The sequence below is a fragment of the Lepus europaeus genome, chromosome 11 (genome assembly GCF_033115175.1).
Source record: "Lepus europaeus isolate LE1 chromosome 11, mLepTim1.pri, whole genome shotgun sequence".
Classification (NCBI taxonomy): Eukaryota; Metazoa; Chordata; class Mammalia; order Lagomorpha; family Leporidae; genus Lepus; species Lepus europaeus.
In genome coordinates this window covers 54,382,158-54,400,023 of record NC_084837.1, presented here as the reverse complement: position 1 = coordinate 54,400,023, position 17,866 = coordinate 54,382,158, and the positions used below count along the sequence as shown (strand labels likewise).

The following is a 17,866-nucleotide window of genomic DNA, read 5'->3' as shown; positions in this document are numbered from 1 at the left end:
GCCAATGTGTTCTCGTGTTCTCTAAAATAACCTAGAGATAAAAATAGATTATCAATTAGTGGGATAGAAAAGAGCTTTAATTTTTTTGAATTTTGCACTGAAAGTTACATCCATATCTGAGGGTAAAAGGAATACATGCGAAGAGAAATAACATATAGTACTATGTGAGGAGAAATAGCATATAGCGTTATGTAAAGAGAAATAATATATAGTGTTATGCCCCCAAAGAGATGTTAATTGCTTAAGGTCAGTTTTTCAAGAAATAGAGCCAGAGGTAGAAGTGTTCCGAAAAGGATTAATTCGGAGTTTCTCTTTCCGGAGAGGGGAATGAGGAAAGCAGAACAGCAAAGTGAACAGTTGAAAAAAAGATCACAAATTTGCCAGGAAACTAGCTTCAGTCCAGTAGTCCAGTAAAAACAATGTAGGTGGGGTGCTACCAACAACATAACATTAAATAACAAAAATTTCGATAGGAAGATGATAGCAAAGTGATTTCAAATTCTGGTACAAATGGCATGATGCAATCTTACATTTCCTCTGAACTGTGTTTGAAGATTTCTTCAAGCCTGAGTTGAACCTTTACTAAAGTAATATATCAGAAAACTAATGTTTAGCTTATCAATAATAAATAAAATCAATAATAAAGATAACCAGCAGAGAGCAGTGCACTTGCTCTCTCCCCTCTCCCTTCCTCCTTTTCTGTTGTTCTACCTTTCAAATAAATAAATACATGTTTAAAAAGTATCATTGATCATCACTTATTCACGTCCACATATAGTAACAATATTGCTTATATTATTTCCTACGTAAATGGAGAATTTTGTTTATATAGTTTCCTATGTAACTGAAAAATTTCTATATAAATTGAGAATGCTTCTCAACTCTATATTGGAAAGGTAATTGACTATTTCCTCCCCCCCTTTATTAATTATGTCTCTTGGTTTTATTTCACTTCTTAAGTTTAAGATCTTCTTTTTGTATTTAGAATCTACAGAATGGTACCAGGGATAGCAGATGAACAATGGAAGCCATTAGTGCATTGTGAGTATGACTTTCCTCTTCCTGTACTAGAACTCAGAAGTATAGTTTACAAAAAGAAAGGAAGGAGTTTTCCTAAATAATTAGGTAAGCATGTTTTCTGCAGAAAAGAATACATATGATACAATTTCAAATTTCAAATAAATGTATCCCTTATATTAAGAACTTATCTAATCTCTTGCTTTCCAAGAATGTAGCAGCTTTTTCATCCTATATTTTTACTCTTGTCCAGGAGGGTTTATAAGATCGAGGAGGAACTACAAGAGGCAAGAGGACATTCCATTAATGTATCTTTGGAATTCTCACAGTTAACTCAGAATTTTCACAGACTGGAGAAATAATTCTGGGATTGGTAGAACTGAAATGTTAGGGAAATTTGATAGATGGAATTTCTGTCTTAGGAGATATATCATATAGGAATAACAATGTAAAAATGTGATCTCACTTACATGAGGAATCTAAAAGAACACATAGAAGTAGAGGATGGGTGGGAGAATGGGAAGATGTTGGTCCAAGAGAGCAGTTTCAGTTAGATGGGAAGAATTGGTTTTTTTGATCTATTGCACAGCATGGTGATTATGTTAAAAAGTATTAAGTATTTTAAAATTGCTAGGAATGAGAATACAAATGTCTCATCACAAATGAGACATTATGTAATGGAGACATTAAAAATAATAGATATAAAGGAACTTTAAAAAGTTCATGGAAAAACAGAATTAGAAGGTAGGTTTATTTTCATGCAAAAGTTTTGAAATTCAGGCATAGATTTTTAGTAATGGGCCATGAACTTTTTGATGTCCTCTCATTCTTCACAACATCAGAGAGCCCCGTTATTATATACAGTTATTATTTATTAATTAAAAAGTAAATACAACAGTAACATTTTCTTCCTCCTTTATGCACATCTCTCCATGAAATTATTTCTCTAATAACTATAAATATATAAAATTTTTCATATTTATATTTTTATAAGGAGAATCTTGCCCTGGGAGAATTCAATAGATTTTCTAAGATATGTCCCAGATGAGGTACAGAGAAACTTCAAGTCCCTCCAAGTAGCTTGTTGACTCTGCTTTCCTTTTACTCATGCTATGAATCTTAACCCTATTTCTGGAGTATTATCAGTTTGCATTAATTATCTAACCCATTTTACATCTTTATTATAATGTTTTTCTTAGACTAATGCTCTGAAATGAAACATGTTTTTTCTCTTACATAGGATGTACTGCATGAACAAGGATAGTTGGAAGCCACTCAAGCAATTAGACAACAAAGAAATGAGATCTCTCAGAGAAGACTTGAGAGTATCTTTTGGTTAGTGCATACTGGTTGTCAGACAATCACTGTGAAGGAAACCACAGTTGGAATAGCATAGGCAAAGAAAACCTGAATAGTGTTTTATGAAAATGTCACATACTAAAAAGGCCCTTCTTAACTCCAATAGTGAGCATATATGAAACATACATATGGAAATATTTTAAAATTATCTTGAAGGCAGTTGCAAAGAAAATGAAATAACGTACTAAACAAAATGCTTCTTAAAGCTCAGATGCTCTTTGTCTTCTCTTCTGACGTGTGCTGGAGACAACATTCATTGCTGAGTGGAGGCAGCACCTGTGGAAGCGCTTTCCCTCAGCCTCACACATATTCACCACTCAAAGGGGTCCCTTGGGTGAAATTTTCCTACTCTACATTCTGGACAAATAAGAATCATGGAATATTTTTATCATGATTATCTCCTGGAGACTTTGTTAAGAGTGATATAAAATTTGCACTTATTGGAAAACGGAGCAGGGAAACAAGAGAAACCTCACATAAATCAGTCAAGTTAAATATTAGTGAAGTTTTAAAACATTACTATAAGTGATAAAGAGATGCAGTCTGGAATCTTGAACTGAAACTTGATCTCTTGTCATCTTATTCTTTAAGCTTTTAATTTCAGTAGTGAGCAAAATCATACACTAGTGTGATATAGGACCATCTACCAAACCCCTTATATAAATGTAAAGACCAATACATTTCAAGGTTGTCTAGACAGATGTGGGTAATCTTAGTCAAAAGTCTGATTTTTTTCAATATTATCTGTGATTACTTGACATCTAACAGGTACACACTGGATGTCAAATTATGAAGATATTTTTAGATTTAAAAACAAGATTTTGAGCAGTTTTTTTTCCTTCTTACTATATGTTAAATTCTTTACTTAGTGTAGGGTTAATCTTATGAGTGTAAAGTACACTGAAAGTAGATCACTGTAAAAATTAAAAGAAAGAATAAAAAAGGAAGGAGGAGGGAGGGTGAAAATGTGGACCAGAGGGAGGGTAGGGTGGAAGTATCACTATGCTCCTGAATCTGTATATATGAAACATGAAATGTGTTCAGTTTAAAACATTTAAAAAGAAGTAACTGGAAAATAAATTAAAAACATAAACTGGAAAATAAATTAAAAAACTTTGTTAGTTAAAATAGATTTAAAAACAAGATTTTGAGCAGTTTTTTTTCCTTCTTACTATATGTTAAATTCTTTACTTAGTGAGAATATAATTTTCCTCATGGGCATTGTCTACCTTAGAAAAACTACTACAGAACATGCCTGTGACTATAGACTTGTAGTTCAGGCCACCGAAGATTAGAGATGGGACATGGGCACTCCCTTGACTTGCATCCTCTGGTCTGCTTTAACACAAACCAGGAGGAAAAGAAAGCTCGGCATCAGAAGCAATGGGTGGCAGGCCTATTAATGGCTGATCTGTACGGTGATCTGCCCTCAAGGAGACCCAACAGGCCAGTCCACTGCAGTGGCTTTCAATGTGGTAAGCCTGGGCTTCAGCAGAAGTCAACTTGTGAAGAGCCCTGGCAGCTCTGCCAAGAGTTGGATCACTGGAAATGGACCTGCCCTGGAGTCGAAGGATGCCCAGGTCAGAGCCACAGATCTTATTGGCTCCAAGCTGAAAAGCCCTTCACTCAGCCCAACTTCCAAAGTGACCACTGCAGCTGAGGGGATGGTCAAGTAGGGTCAGCAACATTGCAGGCAGAACTGTAAATTTCTTGTTAGAGATGCCACCTGCCTTTACCTGGCCAGCTCTCCTCCCAGGCCAGCCAAGTAATGAAAGTCAACAGAGTGCCTTCCCCTAGGAGGTTCACACCTCCCTTAGGATATACCCCATGTGAAGAGATAGATAGGTCTGGGCCTCTTAACTTACAAGGCCTAAAGCCCACCAGATTATTATCAAGCCCCTTCTATCAGGTTCTATTTGCCTCTCAATCAGAAAACTTAATTGTAGCTTAGACAGCACCTTTCTTAGCTCCTCTAATAATGACTCTGTCCTTTGTTCTAGACCCTGTCTAGTGCACTTGGGCCTCATTCCTTTGTAATCATAACCTCTACTCTACCACCAATGGCTCTACTCCCAACCTGTGTGTACTGATGGTCCTCTTCCCCACTTAATGCTGTATAATTGTTCAGACCTGGTTAATGCCACTCTTAGGATCATTGGTTACTATCCTCACCCTGTCTTTTATGACCTTGTCTAAATATGATCAGAGTCGGGGAACTTGGAAGGCTTCCATAGCCTTGGCAACTCATGACGACAGCCTAGGGTGGTTACTGGCACCATAAACTAGAGTGTCAATTGGTTGGGTCAACAACAGGAGCCACTGTGCGCTTGCTCCTGATGTGGGATCTCTGTCCTTAATGTACTGTACATTTTGATTTAATGCTATAACTAGTACTCAAACAGTATGTTTCACTTTGTGTTTCTATGTGTGTGCAAACTGTTGAAATCTTTACTTAATGTATACTAAATTGATCTTCTGTATATAAAGAGAATTGAAAATGAATCTTAATGTGAATGGAAGGTGAGAGGGAGCGGGAGAGGGGAGGGTTGCGGGTGGGAGGGAAATTATGGGAAGGGGAAGCCATTGTAATCCATAAGCTGTATACTGGAAATTTATATTCATTAAATAAAAGTTAAAAAAAAAGAAAAAAAATTTTATTTATTTATCTTCATTTTATTTGAAAGAGTGACAGGGAGCAAGAGAGACAAAAATCTTCCATCTGTTGGTTCACTCCCAAATGCCTTCAACAACGAAAGCTGGGCTTGGCTAAATTCAGGAATATGGAATTCAATCCAGTTCTCCTACAGGATTGTAGGGATTCAAGTACTTGTGCTGTCATCTAATTCCCTTCAGTGTGCACATTAGCAGGAAGCTAGATCTGAAGCAGAAAGTTGGAATAACACCAAGAAGTTCAATATGGGACGTATATGGCATATGCCCCAAGAAGAAACTTAACCACTGTGCCAAATGCACTCCCAAGTCTTACTGTAGTCTTGTAAGATTTCATTTCACATTTCTGAAATCTCTGTAATAATCAATATGAATATTAAAGATTTTATAGCACCTTGAATTATTTGAATCCTACCTAAATATAAGGGTACTTCAAAAAAAGTACCCTCTGTTCTATATAATATTATTGCATTTTTCTTTCCTAATTCTATGTTGGTCCAACAACTTTGATCTAAGAGGAAAACCTTAATTAAAAATTCTTTATTTACTTATAAATCATATTTTTAACTTTGTTATCCTTGGCTAAACTCACAAAAGCTTTCCAGTTTCCTCATGGCTATCTTCAGTTCTTTGTTTCACAGCGTGTAAAGGATTGCCTAGAGAGGGCAACAATGCTATAAATATAGCAAGAAATCTATGCTCAGAATAGTTGCTGAAAGACCATGTATAAGTAAAGATGTATGGGTAAATGAAGATGTGAGCAAACCATGATGTGAGTAAAGCTGGACTGGAATTTTTTAAAGATGCATTTAATTTATTTGAAAGGCAGAGTGACAGAGAGACAAGGAGAGACAGAGACAGAGAGAGAGAGAGACAGAGAGAGAGAGAAGTGGTCAGACAGAGAAAAAGGTTTTCCATCTGCTGGTTCACTCTTCTAATGGCTCCAACATTCAGGCTGGGTGAGTTTAAAGCCGGGAACTCCATCTGGGTCTTCCAACAATGGTTGCAGGAACCCAAGCACTTGGGTCATCTTCCTTTGCATTCCCAGGCACATTAACAAGGAGGTAGGTTGGAAGCAGGGCAACTGGACTCAAACTGGTGCTCTGATATGGGATTCAGGTATTTCAGGAAATAGCTTAACCTGCTGAGCCACAGTGCTGGCCCCTGGAAAGAACTTTTACTGCCAAGTATAAGTGGTTCCTAATGGTTAACAAGATCAGACTGAGGAGGTAAGCAACATGACAAATCTATTCAGGAGATCATGGTGCTGCTGACAATACTATCTGTATATTACAGGTATCTATGGAAGCACATTTAGCAACCAGAGGGAGATCACAGAAAATGCTATTTATTATATTGAGAACACAGAAACACAACTTCACATCAAAGGGTATCAGGAGCGAAGGAGTCCGAAGAACTGTGAGTTAACTACTAGCAAAACATGCACCTTCTTGTAGATGATGGATACATGGTGTGGAGGTTTGCAAATGACCAGCTACATGTTGTGTAGATTACTAATACCATTGCAACCCTATCCAGGAAATAAAGGAGTGATATATGAGTAAATCCAGCAGAGGAGGTAATGTTTTTCTTCTTTTTCCTCTGCCTCTTCCTCCTCTTCTTCTTCTTCGTCTTCTTTTACCATATTCACAATCATCTTAGGGGTTACAAAGGAAGCAAGGGTCATATCCATGATGGAGAGAATCTCAAGGTGAAAGTACATGGGGTGTTTGGGTTTGGAGTATAAAACACTGTGAAAGGGATCACATAAATAAGACCAAGTGCCTGGTAATAACAATAGATAGCATTACAAAGGGAGGAAGTTCCAATGTGGGAAGCAGTCCACACAGCAGACTCACAGAATGACAAACATCCTAAATAACACTATGACCTCATAATCATCCTCTAAGGCCTGACTGAAAATACCATGAGAGCATTTCAGGCATGCAAAGCCAAGACATAATGGCAAAAATGGATCTGCATGAAGGATCTCTGTGAGTGAGACCCCAGTGGAAAGAAGGGGCCATCAAAGAAGGATGTACATAAGGAGGACATAATTTCTAAGCTTTTGACCTCCAATCCAGGATTAAAAGCAATGAACTATCCATATCTCTTGGTTCTCCTAGGCAAATCATGAGAAAAGAAGCACATGTTTCATTTTCATGGGGCAAAAGAAATATAAGCATGCATCTTTATGAGGTTGTGCTTATATGGACATGAGATGTCTTAGATGGAATTCCTTTGAAGACAGTTCAATTATTTTTGAAAAAAATATTTATTTATTTATTTATTTGAAAGACATAGTTCTTGCGGGGGGTGGGGAGAGATAAATTGTCAATCCATTTGTTTCATTCCCCAGCTATTCGCAACAGTCATGGCTGGGCCAGGCTAAAGCCAGGAATATGGAATTCCATCCAGGTTTCCCACATGGTTGAAAGGGCCCATGTACTTGGGTAATCTTTTGCTGCTTTCCCAGGCACATTAGCAGGAATCTGGATTCGAATTGGAGCAGCTGGGGCACAATTCCTCACTCAGATGCTGCTATTGCAGACGGTGGCTTAACCTTTGGTGTGTGCCACAATGCTGATCCCTTAAAGTTCAAGTTTTGAGTGTACCTGGAAATAAAACTACCTTAAAAAATTCTGCTTTACTTCTGATTTAGCACAGAGTTTTAAGGGGCTGTGATCCAAAAGATTAAAAGGTAATTTTGGTAATTGAGTAACTGAGGTTGAGAATAAACTAGAATTCTATCTTCTCCATTTTGAGCTTCCATCAGATAACAAATGGGTTTGTGCTATTTTCATACTCTTTTTTATTTTTTAACTTTTATTAAATGAATATAAGTTTCCAATGTACAGCTTATGGATTACAATGGCTTCCCCCTCCCATAACTTCCCTCCCACCCACAACCCTCCCCTCTCCCGCTCCCTCTCACCTTCCATTCACATCAAGATTCATTTTCAATTCTCTTTATATACAGAAGATCAATTTAGTATATATTAAGTAAAGATTTCAATAGTTTGCACCCACATAGAAACACAAAGTGAAACATACTGTTTGAGTACTAGTTATAGCATTAAATCACAATGTACAGCACATTAAGGACAGAGATCCCACATGAGGAGCAAGTGCACAGTGACTCCTGTTGTTGACCCAACCAATTGACACTCTAGTTTATGGTGCCAGTAACCACCCTAGGCTCTCGTCATGAGTTGCCAAGGCAATGGAAGCCTTCCAAGTTCACCAACTCTGATCATATTTAGACAAGGTCATAAAAGACAGGGTGAGGATAGTAACCAATGATCCTAAGAGTGGCATTAACCAGGTCTGAACAATTATACAGCATTAAGTGGGGAAGAGGACCATCAGTACACACAGGTTGGGAGTAGAGCCATTGGTGGTAGAGTAGAGGTTATGATTACAAAGGAATGAGGCCCAAGTGCACTAGACAGGGTCTAGAACAAAGGACAGAGTCATTATCAGAGGAGCTAAGAAAGGTGCTGTCTAAGCTACAATTAAGTTTTCTGATTGAGAGGCAAATAGAATCTGACAGAAGGGGCTTGATAATAATCTGTTGGGCTTTAGGCCTTGTAAGTTAAGAGGCCCAGACCTATCTATCTCTTCACATGGGGTATATCCTGAGGGAGGTGTGAACCTCCTAGGGGAAGGCACTCTGTTGACTTTCATTACTTGGCTGGCCTGGGAGGAGAGCTGGCCAGGTAAAGGCAGGGGGCATCTCTAACAAGAAATTTACAGTTCTGCCTGCAATGTTGCTGACCCTACGTGGCCGTCCCCTCAGCTGCAGTGGTCACTTTGGAAGCTGGGCTGAGTGAAGGGCTTTTCAGCTTAGAGCCAGTAAGATGTGTGGCTCTGACCTGGGCATCCTTCGACTCCAGGGCAGGTCCATTTCCAGTGATCCAACTCTTGGCATAGCTGCCAGGGCTCTTCACAAGTTGACTTCTGCAGAAGCCCAGGCTTACCACATGCTATTTTCATACTCTTGAAAAGCCCTCTGGCAGATGGAGTATCCCTTACCTGCTGTGGCCAAAACAAACATTCTTAGAAATTCTTGTAAAGTCCACACAATGCAAAGGCATTAAGCAGCAGGGATGGATGTTCTCAGTCTCAGTATCTCTGTTCCATTTGACCAGGAATCATATATTCCAAAGGGAATAAAGAAGATGCTATGAGCACAAGAGACATTTCTTATGATATCTAAATGTTTTGCTTCCTTTTTTTATCTATCATGTCACATCCCACCTATTATTTATAAAGTTGTATACTTTAGTAAACTAAGTTTTGTAATTTGTACATTGGACATGGTTTCCCTAGACTTCTATTCACTTTTATGCATAGCAACACTTATTTAGTGATGTGGAGGAGACAGCTCTGCACAGAAGCCTTAAGGTTTGGGATGCCGCTCTAATTACCTAACAGAGTCAAAACCAATAGCTAATAATGACCCAGTCTGGTGCATGATACAGTGTGTGTGTATGTGTGTGTGTGTGTGTGTGTGTGAGAGAGAGAGAGAGAGAGAGAGAGAGAGAGAGAGAGAGAGAGAGAAAGAGAAAGAGAGAGACAGAGAGCGACTCTAAATGAGAAGTAGAACCACTAATCACCCAAGAGGAGTGATCAGTTTGAAAGATGAATTCTGTGCTTTGTAAATTAGATGTGAGAAGGATCTGTACGATGGGAGCCTGGGGCCTAGAAACAGATTTGCTTTCTACAACTAGCTCATCTATCCCTTTGAGTCTCAATGTCATTATTGGTAGAACAACATGATTGAGCTCCATCTGAGTTCCTTTTCAATCCCCACATTTACTGTGCCAATTAGTAATAGAAATAGTATTGTTCTTTTTGAATAAGTTATTCTAGCCTCATTTCAGGGTTTCATTACTTATTAGCTATTTTAGTGTCTAAACTTTTTATTCACTTACATATTGATATGAAAAGGAGAGGGAGGGAGGGAGGGAGGGAGGGAGGGAGAGAGAGAGAGAGAGAGAGAGAGAGAAAGATTCCATCTGTTCATCTGTCAGATTACTCCCCAAATGGCAACAATAGCTTGGGATGGGCCAAGATGAAGCCAAACACCTAAAAGTCAATGCAGATCTCCCATTACTTGCTGCCTCCCAGTGTGCCTATGAGCGGCAATAAGGATCAGAGCTAAAACTTGAATCAGTCACTCTGATAACGGATGTGCGCATTGTACCAATTGCTTGCCCCAATTTGGTAAGTTTCTTTTTCTTTTAAAGATTTATTTATTTATTTGAAAGGCAGAGTGGCAGAGAGAGAGAGAGAGAGAGAGAGAGAGAGAGGTCTTCGCCAGACCTGGGCCAATCTAAAACCAGGAGCCAAGAGCTTCTTTCGGGTCTCCCACATGGTTGCAGGGGTCTAAGACCTCGGTCCATCTTCTGCTGGCTTCCCAGACCATAGCAGAGAGCTGGATCAGAAGTGGAGCAGCCTGGACTGGGACCAGTGCCCATATGGGATGCCGGCATTGTAGATGGTAGCTTTACCGGCTACACCACAGTGCTGGCCCTTGGTAAGTTTTCACACATACACACTTGCAATCATGAAAATATCATCAGAATCAAAGTGTGGGAAAATATACCTTAGTCCCCAAAGTTCCCTTTCTCCTTGTAAAAAACAAAATTTTTAGACATAAAAATTTTATACATATTGATTGGGTACCAGGTGATGTTTTCGTGCATGTAAACATTGTGTAATGTCTAGTCAGGGGAAATCTATCTCGTCAAACCCTTGCACCTTGAATACCTGTCATTATAGCCACTCCCCACACCTCCCTCCTCAGAACCACTATTACGTGTAACATTACTTATTTATTAATTTGCATGTTTACAATTTTATGTAAGTAGAATCAAGTATTATGTATTTTTGGACCTGCTTTCACTCAATCTATGTTTTCCATATTTATCATGCAGCAATATGTATTCCATTATTTGTATATTACACAACTTGGTTATCTATTCATCTGCTGGGGTCATTAGATTGTTTCCTTCTTTTGGCTATAAAGCTGCTTCTACATTTATGTATGGATCTCTGTGTGACTTGATTACATTTAAACTTAAGACTTGTTTTATGGGCCAGAATATCATCAAAGTTGATAAATGCTCTGTTTGCCCTTGAAAATAACTAGTATTATGATTTTTAGGCAAAATGTTCTATCATGCCAGTTACTTCCATTAGTTCATGGTGTAGTTCAGGTCAACTACATCTGTGATAAATTTTTGACTACCAGTTTTATCAATTGTTGGAAAAGGGATATTGGAATCCTTGAGTACAAAGTTTGAAATGTATTTCTGCATGAGTTCTGCATTTTTTTTCCATATACTTTTGAGCTCTGATAATATGGACACAAAACTTAAAATATTATATTCTTTTGATTAAATGATCCTTTTCTCAATATATTTAACTATAAATTTGATAATTTCTTAGTGATGACATACACTTCGCCTGGTATTAAAATTGCCACTGAAGATTTCTTTTGATTTGGTTAATATCATATATACTTTTATCATTTTATTTAATATGTTTTGAAATAGATGTTGTTTTTATGAAAGTTTCAATTAACAGTAAGACTGAAGAGAGTTACAGTATACACCCTGCTCACATGTGCATAGCTGCTCCTATTATCAACATCCTACACCAAGGTAGTACAGCTTTTTATCATCAGTGAACCTACATTGATACACATATATTAGTGTTGTACTTTCCATGATTTGTACACAATCACATGTATTAACCACTGTCATTATCATAGCCAGTATTTTTCTAAAAATCCTCTCTTCTCTGTCTAGCATCCCTTTCTGTGATACTGGCCCCCAGCCCCAATTCCTGGAGACCAGTCATCTTTCCACAGTGTCAATGGTTTTGTTGTTTCCAAAAGGCCTTATATTGGAATCATAGTTTAAAGCCTTTCCAGATTAGTTTTTCTCAATTAGTAACGTGAATTTAAGTTTTCTCAACATTTTTTCAGGCTTTATATTTCATTTATTTGTAGTGCTGAACACTGTCCAACTATCTGGACGTTATCACAATTTATTCATTCATTCATCTACTGATGAACATGTTGGTTGTTTCTGAGTTTTGGAAATGATAAAGTTGTCATAAATGTCTTTTATCAGATTACTGGGCAGTTATAATTGTTTAATTCTTTTTGTTAAATACCAAATATCAAAACAGCTGAAACTTAAGTTGTCAGTTTTTTTTTTCCAGAAATATCTTTCAAGATGATGCCATTATTTTGCACTCCCACTGGTAATGAGTGAGATTTCTTCTTGCTCTATTCTTTTGTCAGCATTTGGTATTATCAGTGTTATAGCTTTTGGTCATTTCAAATTTGTGCATATGGTATCATGTTGCTGTTCTGATGTGTATTTCTGTAGTGACACAAGATTCAATATATAGTTTCTTTCTTTTATATATTGTGTGTTTGGTGTCATATGTAAAAAGTTACCACACACTCAAGGCTACTTTAATTTCTAATATTTTCTATGAGTTCTGTATTTGGGTTTGTGATTTGTTTTGAGTTAATTTTTGTGAAGGATTTTAGGTCTGTGTCTAGAATTAATTTTTTTGTGTATATGGATGTTTAGTTTTGCCAGCAAACTTTGTTTTAGAGACTCTTTTTCACCCATTGTGTTTCTTTTGGTACTTTGTCAAAGATCAATTAACCACATTTATGTCTATTTATTGGCTTGAGTCTGTCTATTTACCTATGTATCTGGTATTTTTCCAGTGTAACATATCTTGATATCTTAATATTGTTATAAGTCTCAAAATCCGGTAGTATTAGAATACACATTCTTCTCATCAGTGAATTGAACATTCTCTAGGATAGACCATATACTAGGACACAAAACAAGTCTTTGCAAATTCAAAAAAATCTAAATCATTCCATGCATCTTCTCTGACCACAATGGAATAAATTTAGAAATCAACAACTCAAGAATCTCTAGAACATAGATAAACACATGGAGACTGAACAACATGCTCCTGAGTGAACAGTGGGTCACAGTAGAAATCAAAAGAGCAATCAATCAAAAAATTTCAGGAAACAAATGAAGATGACTACACAGCATATCAAATACTACTGGATACGGCAAAAGCACTGTTAAGAGGGGAGTTCATAGCAATCAGTGCCTACTTGAAGAAACTGGAAAGGTAGCAAATAAATGAACTATCATTGTATCTCAAGGACCTAGAACATCAATAGCAAACCAAACCCAAAACTAGTAGGAGGAAAGAAATAATTAAAATTAGAGAAGAAATAAAATTGAAACAAAAATACAAAAAAATCAGTGAAATTAAAAGCTGTTTAGCTGTGTGCCAGCAAACTAGAAAACCTAGAAGAAATGGATAGATCCCTAGAAAGATGCAATCTACCAGAATTGAGTCATGAAGATATAGAAAAACCTAAACAGACCAATAACTAAGATGTATATTGAATCAGTAATAAAGACCCTCCCAACAAAAAAGCCCAGGATCGGATGGCTTCACTGCTGAATTCTACCAGACATTTAAAGAAGAACTAATTCTAATTCTTCTCAAGCTATTCAAAAGAATTGAAAAGGAGGCAATCCTCCCAAATGTAAACCTGGAAAAGATGCAACTGAGAAAGAGAACTATAGATCAATATCCCTGAAGAACATAAATGCAAAAATCCTCAACAAAATATTAGCTAATTGAATCCAACAACACATCAGAAAAATCATTCACCCTGACCAAGTGGAATTTATCCCCAGAATGAAAAGATGGTTCAACATTCAGAAATCTATCAATATAATACAGTGCATCGGCAAACTGAAGAACAAAAATCATATGATTATCTCAATAGATGTGGAAAAAGCATTTGATAAATTACAATGTCCTTTCACGAAGAAACCCTTAAGGAAAATGGGTATAGAAGAAACATTCCTCAATACAATCAAAGCAATTTATGACAAATCTATGACAACCATCCAACTGAATGGAGGAAAGCTGGCAGCATTCCCCCTAAGACCAGAAGCAGACAAGGATCCCCATTCTCACTATTGCTATTTAATATAGCCCTGGAAGTTTTAGCTAAAGCCATTGGGCAAGAAAAATAAATCAGAGAGGTACAAATTAGATAAGAGGAAGTCAAAGTATCCTTATTTGCACATGACTTGATCCTTTACATAGGGGATGGAAAAAACTCCACTGAGAGACTATTGAAACTTATAAAAAGACTAAGGTAAAGTGGCAGGACATAAAACCAACACAGAAAAATCAACAGCCTGTGCATACACAGACAATGCTATGGCTGAGAAAGAACTTGTAAGATCAGTACCATTCACAATAGCTCCAAAAAGAATCAAATACCTTGGAATAAATTTAACCAAGAATGTCAAAGAACTCTACAGTGAAAATTATAAAACTATAAAGAAAGAAATTGAAGACATTAAAAATGGAAAAATCTTCCAAGTTCATGGATCGGAAGAATCAACATCATCAAAATGTCCATATTAGCTGGCGCTGCGGCTCAATAGGCTAATCCTCCACCTTGTGGCGCCGGCACACCAGGTTCTAGTCCCGGCCGGGGCGCTGGATTCTGTCCCGGTTGCCCCTCTTCCAGGCCAGCTCTCTGCTGTGGCCCAGGAGTGCAGTGGAGGATGGCCCAAGTGCTTGGGCCCTGCACCCCATGGGAGACCAGGATAGGCACCTGGCTCCTGCCTTCGGATCAGTGCGGTGCGCCGGTTGCAGCGTGCCGGCCGCGGCGGCCATTGGAGGGTGAACCAATGGCAAAAGAAGACCTTTCTCTGTCTCTCTCTCTCTCTCACTGTCCACCCTGCCTGTTAAAAAAAAATGTCCATACTACCAAAAGCAATTTATAAACTCAGTGCAACCTCAATCTAAATACCAACAACATTCTTCACAGATCTATAGCAAACTATGCTGAAATTCATATGGACGCACAAAAGATCCTCCAAAGCTAAAGCAATCTTATACAACAACAACAGCTAGAGACATCAGAATACCTGATTTCAAAACATATCACTGGACAGCTGCAATCAAAACAGCCTGGTACTGGCCCCAAAACAGACTTATAGACCAATGGAAAAGAATAGAAACTCAGAAAACAATCCATGCATCTATAGCCAACTTATAATTAATAAAATGCTGAAATCAATCTGTGGAGCAAAGAGAGTCTCTTTTAACAAATTGTGCTGGAAAAACTGAATCTCATGTGCAGAAGTATGAAACTAGATCCCTACATTATACCTTAAACAAAATTCCACTTAAAATGGATTGAGGACCTAATACCATCAAATTATTAGAGAGCATGGGGGAAACTCTCAAAAACACTGGCATAGGCAAAGACTTCTTGGAAAAGACCCCAGAAGCACAGGCAATCAGAGCCAAAATTGAAAATGGGATTACATCAAGCTGAGAAACTTCTGCACTGCAAAAGAGCACTAAGCAAAATAAAGAGGCAACTGACTGAATGGGAGAAAATATTTGCAAACTGCAAACTGTTAATGGGTTAGCATCCAGAATATATAAAGAGCTCAAGAAATTCAACAACAACAAAACAAACAATCCAGTAAAGAAATGGGCGAAGGAGTTAAACAGGGATTTTTCAAGGGGAAATTCAAATGACCAACAGACACTTATGAAAATGCACAGAAATGAATTTCCAAACATACAATTAATAATTTACAAAAATTTTAGACCTTGAGACAGCGATAATTGAATGAAATACAAATAGGTCTTACTTTATGTTCTTTAATCTTACTGAGTTAGTGAAATCCAAATAAGAATAGTCTTCGTTGCTATTCCCTATATACTTTATTACTTATTTCATCTACTTTTCATTTTTTCCCTTGCTTTTTCCCATTAGTGTTTGGGTAGGAGGCTAGGTTAAGAAAATAATAACAGAATTTGTTTCTAAGATTTATTTTATTTATTTGAAAGGCAGAGTGACAAAGAGAAAGGAGGAGGGATAGATCTTCCTTCTGCTGTTTCACTTTCCAAATGGCCAAAGTGGTCAGGGTGGGGCCAGGCCAAAAGCAGAAGCCAGGAGCTTCCTCCAGGTCTCCCATGTGGGTGCAGTGGCCCAAGCACTTGGGCCATCTCCCACTGCCTTCCTAGGCACATTATCTTGGAGCTATATCAAAAGTGGAGCAGCTGGGGCTCGAACCAGTGCCCATATGGGATGCTGGTGCTGCAGGCAACTGCTTAACCTGCTTTGCCACAGCACTGCCCCCCAGAAATATTCAATGATAAAATTCAAAAGAAAACTTCGAAGGTGGTGCCAATGTTCAAAAATGCACTTTTCCAAGTGAACTTGAGAGAAAATTTAAGGAAACTGATTAAGATGCTTCCAATGAGAAGATTGTATCTTTGTTAGATCTCATTTAATATAGAATAAGACATAGAAAGTCTGATTGGAATACTCCCAAATAATGAAGAATCATTAGGTTTCTGGACACTTATTATTTGCCTAGGAGTACATGGAGTAGCTTCTGCATCTCTTCATAGCATTTCTCATCTCTTTATTTCTCAGAGTATAAATAATTGGATTTAGGAGAGGTGTAAACACAGAGTAAAACACAGCAAGAAACTTGTCCACCCAGGTGATGCTGAGTGGCCACACATAGAGGAAGATGCAGGGCCCAAAGAAGAGCACCACCACTGTGATGTGGGCAGTGCATGTAGACAGGGCCTTGGATGCTCCAGCTTTAGAACTTTTGCAGACAGTGAGAAGAATATATGTGTAAGAGATCAACAAAAAGATAAAGGAAGTTATAGCCACAAACCCACAGTTAACATTCAGGAAAATTTCCAAATTATGGTGATCCATGCAGGCAAGCTTGATCACCAATGGTCTGTCACAGAAGAAGCTGTCTATTTCCCTAGGACCACAGAAGGGCAGCTGCACAATAAACACAATTTGACTCAGAGCGTGCACAAAGCCAATGGTCCAAGCAGTCACTACCAGCCCAGTGCACTTCTGTAGGCTCATAATAGTAGTGTAATGGAGTGGTTTGCAGATGGCAACGTAGCGATCAAAGGCCATTACTACTAAAAGCACCATCTCAAGTGCAGCAATACATTGGGCAAAGAAGATCTGGCACATGCATCCTCCAAAGGAAATTGTTTTATTCTTCCTCAGAAAATCTGTAATCATTTTGGGAGTGGTGTTTGAAGAAAGCCACATGTCAACAAAGGAGAGGTTGGCCAAAAAGAAGTACATAGGAGAGTGGAGATGGGGATCGGTGATGATTAAGATCACAATAACAATATTTCCAGATACAATGATGAGGTAAAGTATAGAAAATATTGAGAAGAGTAAGACCTGAATATTCCAGGCATGGAAGAGTCCCAGAAGCACAAAATCTGACACTGCGGACTGATTTCCATAATCCATTTTATTCAGGATGTCCTCTAAACCTAGATGTGACAGATTATCAGTTAGTGAGATGAAAAATTGGATTTATTTATGTGGTGTTCACATTGAAGTTTAGCATCTATTTAGAGATTGTAAAGCATAATTGTGAAGAGAAATTTTGGAGAAATGGAAACTACATGTCTATTATTGATTCCACAAGAAGCAAAGCCTGAGATGAGATTATATTGTACACTTTACAAAAGGGGAATGAGGAAATAAGGTCTGCAAAGAGTATGGTTTAAGGACAGTGGTGTCTGGAAATTAGCTTCAGTCCACTAGTGCTGGAAAAAGAATCCGGTGGGGCGCTAACAGTAGCCAGTATACTAAGTAACTCTAATTAGGTCATATACAGTAGCCTCACTGATTTACTATCATGCTTTCCTACAT

General features: G+C 37.9%; 1 protein-coding gene across 1 annotated transcript; it reads right to left on the bottom strand.

Moving 5' to 3' along the window:
• Positions 1-16,531: 16,531 nt before the first annotated feature.
• LOC133770538 (olfactory receptor 4K3-like) lies at positions 16,532-17,461 on the bottom strand. The gene has a single exon (XM_062206616.1). It carries the CDS (start codon positions 17,456-17,458, stop codon positions 16,532-16,534), a length of 927 nt encoding a protein of 308 aa, XP_062062600.1. The 5' UTR covers positions 17,459-17,461.
• Positions 17,462-17,866: the final 405 nt, after the last annotated feature.

Coding starts and splice junctions, on each gene's coding strand:
- LOC133770538 (XM_062206616.1), bottom strand. CDS start 17,458: ATGGATTATGGAAATCAGTCCGCAGTGTCAGATTTTGTGCTTCTGGGA.